This window comes from Solanum pennellii, chromosome 1 (assembly GCF_001406875.1).
Source record: "Solanum pennellii chromosome 1, SPENNV200".
Lineage (NCBI taxonomy): Eukaryota > Viridiplantae > Streptophyta > Magnoliopsida > Solanales > Solanaceae > Solanum > Solanum pennellii.
The window spans coordinates 37,016,337-37,023,045 of NC_028637.1; the positions used below are offsets into that span (position 1 = coordinate 37,016,337).

The window sequence follows — 6,709 nt, forward strand, 5'->3', positions numbered from 1 at the left end:
TTAGTTTTTTCTTTTATTTAGCTCATGTTTTGGTTGATCTCATTATGAGAATGAAGAAGGAAAAATGATAACTATGGAATAATGTATTATATGCATAAATCCCGGTATGTATTTTCTACAATTTTTTTATGATTTAGAATTAAATTGTGTTCGTTCACTGATATTGACCAGGAACCAAAGACATATACTATTACTAAATGAATATAACATTCCCTACGAAATTCCTTAAATAAAAGAAGGTATAATGTTTTAGTAGTATGAGTTTGAGTATTATATGTTTTGAACTTTATTTGAATGTTTTGAAAGACTCAAAGAGTGATTCATGTTTTACTTTGGTGTATTATGCCATTGGTTGAGGGTAAGACGATGTATTCAAGTGGCATCGCATAAAAAGGGTAACACATCCGTTTAAAGTAAGGATGCACCATAATGAAATATGTTTGAGGGTAAGAGATTAGATTCATGTTCTATCGCGACAAGAATGTATGAAATTAATATGAGTTTTGATGCACCATGATGATAAGGGTACGATTCAAGTCCCATAGAATTAAGACATAATATGCCTAGTGTGGGTAATGCATTGAGTTTGAGTCAATGCACCATAGTGATGATATAATGATGATTAAGGCTTTGATGAAATTCATGAAATTTTTCTCATTGGATTTGCTTCATTCGTTCAAAATAATTTGATAGAAACATTTAATAAGTTTGAAATCCGGCCAATCTCTCCATTTTATCATATGAATAAGGTAGTACTGAATAATATGTCTGAAAGAATACAACTGATTAAATGTATGAATAAGGGTGTGGAGTGACATAATTAAAATAGTCATCATTTTGGTAATTATGAAAGGAAGAACATTATTGGTTCTCAAAATAATCCTTTAAAATGTAAATGTAATTCTTATCATCATAGTGGTATGAAATGTCATTAGACCCGTGGTCGTTATGCGACCAAATAAAATAAAAATCCTCCATCAAAATAAAGGAAGATAAATTGATTTGACCTTTAAAAGTGATGCTGTGGTAAGTCATGCAAAAATGAAAATAAATTAAAGACATGACAATGTGCTTGTAATGCAAATTTATGAAGTATATATAAATGAGTAGAGAATTTTTGAAAAGAACGTGGAGTGTGATAAAAATTGTGAATGCTCGATCGTTCTGAAAGAGAATGAGTCAAGATGTGATAAAATCATTATGGGTTAGATATACGTGACCACTCACCTCTAGGCTCTAGGGGAGGTTTCAGAAAAATTGTATATACTCCAACTTACCTTTACAAAAGGTTTGAAAAAATAAAAGATTAGTTGGCATGGCCGGTTGGACATTCCAATCTAATATGATGCAAAAGTAAATGAGAATTCACGTGGTTTATATGATAAAAAATAAATATTCTTCAAGAATTATCTTGTATTGTTTATTCTCATAATAATATTATTACTGTTTCAGCAAAGGTTGGGATTGTATTCCCTTAAAATATTTGGAATATATCAAAAAGGTGAATATGAGCTCATTCACCTTCCATGTGTACCGTCTTCCATTTTATAATAAGTTGAATATATAAAATGATCACATGTGTATTGTTTTCAACTTACAAACTGGCTTTTGTAAGGTTGTTTGCTCAAATTTCTAAATTAAGAGCGCAATTTTAAAATATGAAATTATACTTATAATCTTGGTTGGTTTACTAGATATTCTATGTCTCCAATTCTAACAAAACCATGGGTATTTGAGAAAAAAATCCCAAAAAAGATTTGGTATTAGATAAATTAATTTACCATATAGCAACACATATATGCATCAAGCAAAAAAGGTTTCCCCATCATAATTGGTGCAGGGTAACAAACCAAATAATTTTCATTTAAAGTGTGAATGTGCGGTTATGATTTTAATTGCTCGACTACTCACAAAGATGAATTTCAAAATAAGGTTGAGATGAATGTTAGATTTCCTATCATTAGGGGGAGAGATGATTGACAACGGAAAATTATTTATGAGGTTAATTATGAATAATCTAGATCATCGTTAAAAGAAAATTTGAACTTAAAGTTCAACGGATAAGTTTTTTTGCATAATGTTGTAAATCTATTGTCAGTTGAATTTATTAACCCAAAGTTATAATTCAATAGCAAATGCGCCAATGATAAGTCCTTAATAGACAAAGTCTATATTGTCCTTGAAGTGTGATAGACCAGTCGACTCCAAATGCATAAAACTTCTTAAAGAAAGAGAGGAGCAAATGATCAAGATGATCATGATATTGAGGCAAGTACTTTAAAAGGAGCACGTTGATATAACACTTCATAAAAAAAATTGCAAATGTTCAGGTACCTAAATTTATGATATATGAAGAGATCTCGATAAGTTATGTCATATTGGAATCGAGTCAAAAGGTCGTCGATGGTATCTTTGATATGAAGTAGCACTTGATGTTACATATGATGAAAAGGATCTTGAATTCATATCTGTCATATTGTGTGGATAGATACATTATTGACCAAATAAAATGTGCAATTCAAGTATATTATATTTTGTTTTAAAAAGTTATATTTTGGACTTATAGTCCATGGATCATGATATAATTTCAATGGGGTACGATGAATGATTGTGCAAAATTATAACCGTAAGATATAAAGAATCATATGTGAATCGGGGCATAAAATATTTTTTGTAGAAGTCCTGATATGATTAAATTAAGTCATTACTCTCTTGTGACGGATCCAATGAGTCTTGTTTAATATTTTATGTATAGCTCGATTTAAAGGAGGATACATCAAATAAGACCGGACAACACATATTTCACAAAAATTCTTTTTCACACATGATCTTCAACAAAATGATGAGATAGAAGTTCACCAAATTCATTCAAGTGATAATCTTGCTCATTTATTCACTATGACATTTCCAATATAAACGTTTGAGAAGTAGAGATACAAGATTGGAATGCACCGTCTCCGAGATATCAAGTGAAGTTTTCATCAAAGGGAGTGAAATACATGCTGTACTCTTTTTCTTACCTATGGCTTTGTCATAAGTTTGATTTTCCTAGTAAGGTTTTTTACGAGGCAACATTCAAAGCAAATTATGATATGTGTGTACTCTTTTAACTTCACTAGACTTTTCCCACTAGGTTTTTTCTTGTAAGGTTTTAACAAGACACAATATCTATGGACATCCAACGGGGAGTGCTATAAATTTATTTAATGAATGGATTGTCCATTGAGTTAAAACATGAATAAATATTCATTTTCCCTTGGTTCTATTAGCCATTTTTATAGGAATGTATTCTATCTATTATGATACTTAATATAGTGACTTTTGGAGTGATTTCTCAACCTATAAATAGGATTGTCCTTTCACCATTATAAAGAGAGATGAGAGAAGAAGACAATTGAATAAGATAATCTCTACACTCTACTCCCCATATATCGTTGTGACATAAAATTTTATGTTTTTAAAATTTAATGAAAAAATTAATTAAATAGATTGTTGTTGTTGTTGTTATTGTCGTTCTCGTTGTTGTTGCCGTGTTGTCGTTGCCGTGTTGTCATTGTCGTTGTCATTTTCATTGTCGTTGTCTTTGTCATTTTCGTTGTCTTAGTCATTTTCGTTGTCTTCGTCGTCGTCGTTGACGTCATCGTCATTATTTTCATGTTCGTTGTTGTTGTCGTCGTTGTTATTGTCGTCGCCATCATTATCGTCATCGTTGTTGTCATCGTTGTCGTTGCCGTTGTCACTTTCATTATCATTGTTGCCGTCGTCATCATTGTTGTCGACATCGTTGTCTTTGTTGTATTTGTCGTCGTCGTTGTTGTTGTTTTCATCGTCATCATTGTTGTTGTAATTGTCGTCGTCGTCATTGTTGTCGTCATCATTGTCATTGTCGTTGTTGTCGTCGTCGTCGTCTTTGACGTCATTGTTTTCATCGTCGTTGTCCTCGATCCTCATTGTCGTCGTCATCGTCATCGTCATAATCATCGTCGACGTCATAGTCATCGTCGTTTTGATCATCGTCGTTGTTCTCGTTGTTGTTGTAGTTGTCCTTGTCGTTGTTGTAGTCTTTATCGTCCTCATCATCATCATCATCACTGTCGTCATCGTCCTCCTTGTGATCATCGTCCTCCTTATCATCATCATCGTCATCATTGTCGTCATCGTCTTCCTTGTCATCATCGTCCTCGTTGTCATCGTCTTCTCCGTAGTCGTCATCGTTGTCGTCATCGTTGTCTGTTGTTGTTGTTACATTTTTAATTCCAATAAAATTACGTATGTACTTGTCATTCTGTACTCAATTTATGATTATATTTATTATTATAAGTTTTATACGATTTTATCTGTCATGACTGAGGTCTCCCTATCCAAAATTGTCGCCGTTGACCTCTCAGAGATCACAAACAAGCCTACTTACTTCGTCATTACTTTCATTAGGTTAATTTTAGCTACAAATTTGAAACTTCTTGTTTTGTTTGAAGTGTATATAGACTTCATAGTTATAACATTCATATGCGTATAAAGAAGTTCATTGCTCATGTGTATCAACCATCTAATAAAGGATCATTCCATTTTAAAATAATAGTCTTATAGAAAAAGTAACAATTGAAAAAATGGCACCATTACATAAATCTGAGAATACTAGGAAAGAAATACTAGTGGAACATGCTCCACTAGCGTAAACCTATTACTAAGCTAGAAACACAACTGCAGACATCCTCGAATGCCTGAGGACCTACTATATCCGGATGAAAAGCTCTGATGTCCGAATAGCTGCAATTAATGTCTTAAAAATCCTACTGAACCTGCACCTAAAATAGTATAATGTATGAGATTAGTAGACACTTCTACTAATTATGGGTGTATGCAAAGTACACACCAAGAACATGCATTATTAACAAGACCTCTCTCCTAACTATTTGAATTATGGAAAGCCAAGTCAGTTGGACTTGCCAAATCAGATTAGGGAAATCATACTATGAGAGTAACATCCATCATCAATCATTTCATATTGCACACAACATATAACATATTTCATATAGAACATACATATATTACATATCATTCGTTCATATGCCGTAAGACCTTGGAATCACGGAGTTAACATTAGGACTTCCCAAAATGAGTGCTAAACATTTGGGACCTCAACTAGGGAGCCTTCTTTAGCAAACACAGAGTCTGCTCAATTCATTCATACACACTTCATTTTAATTCGTTCATATCCCAGTGTGAACACTAGCTATACCTATGATGTTATTTAAGAATGTCATCGTGTTCACTGTGTAATGACCAAGAATGATCTAGTGTCACTACTTCAGTCTAGTTCACCTCTTGATTATCCTATCCTTACATCTTTGGTATCATTCATTTCATTATCTTTCATACATTGAGGAACTTCAACTTTAACCTACATAGATCAAGTGAGCATCATAAAATCCGATGTATTCACCACACCGAAAGGAGGTGGAGTCACTGGCCAAGGTGAAACCAAAACATCCCTAGCTCGCTTAGGTGGAAAACCACTAGCTAGTTCCCTAGGTTGGCAGCATAGTTTAAAGACTAGGAGATTTAGGGAGACTCATACCCACCTTTGTGGATAGTTTCATCTTATGAGAATTATGTGAACCTACACCCTTCCCGAATGAAGGCATCACCACTCATATCTAGCCTATTGATGCTTCGTTTAAAGTTCAAATTAATATTCAACTCATACATCATTGAAGCTTGATTCTAGCATGAGGTAGTCATAGCTCATTAGATGATTTATCATATCTTGTTTACATATTATGTATTAATTGTCCTTACACTTACATGTAGAGTGTGATTGAGACTTGTATCTTAATATTCAACACTCTCTTAGGTGAGTACTTTTGGTGACCTTATATTGGCATAGGTACAACTTGTCTCACTTGCACTAGCCTCATATTGTGGTTTCACCCTTTCTTAATATCTTTTCATTTCATCTTAACTCACCTTTCATTATTTGTTCATCGTATAACATACATATACTCTCTTGGAATTTACATTCAGGGACATTGATTCTATGCGTAGATACAACTTTCCTCACTTGTTCTAGCCTATCATCATGTAGCCACTCTTTCTTTCCTTATTCATCATTAAGCATAAATATACTCTCTTAGAAATTTAATTTAGTGACATTTATTTTTAGGCGTAGATGCAACTTGTCTCACTTGCACTAGCCTATAGTCATGTTGTCACTATTTTTATTAGCATCATAGTATAACATAATTACTCACATTATTACATGAATGTTCATTTTGACATATGCAAATGCACTTGGCCTTTTAGTGTGTTTCACATTCTTACTTAACCCTACGATGGTCACATCATTTCATCACATACATCTTAGGTTCACTCATTTTTAAATGTACGTTGAACTTATAAATCCATATGTACAAGCCATGGTCCTTCGTTCATAATTCGCCTAAGTGATTCATACTTATTCAAGATTGTATGGTACAAGAGTTATGCATCTTGTAGGTATGCCAAGGTCTCGATTTCGATTCCTATAGGCAGCTTTCATTAAGTATTTATTCACGTAATACTTATGCATCATGACGGAATTGGGCATGGGAACCCGATTTCCAATCCCTTGAGTACACTTAATCTTGTATTAAATTTTTATTTATAATTTCTGCTTGGGGAACCTAGTTTTAATCCCATCGCCTACATTTGTTTTCTTACTTTTTTCTCT

At 33.2% G+C, this 6,709-nt stretch overlaps 1 protein-coding gene across 1 annotated transcript; it reads right to left on the reverse strand.

The window, feature by feature from the left end:
- Nucleotides 1-3,600: 3,600 nt before the first annotated feature.
- On the reverse strand, nucleotides 3,601-4,344 carry LOC107020152 (prostatic spermine-binding protein-like). Its single transcript, XM_027913363.1, has 3 exons — nucleotides 4,330-4,344; nucleotides 3,989-4,285; nucleotides 3,601-3,939 (listed from the first exon to the last, which is right to left on the reverse strand). Exons 1-3 carry the CDS (start codon nucleotides 4,342-4,344, stop codon nucleotides 3,601-3,603), a joined length of 651 nt encoding a protein of 216 aa, XP_027769164.1.
- Nucleotides 4,345-6,709: the final 2,365 nt, after the last annotated feature.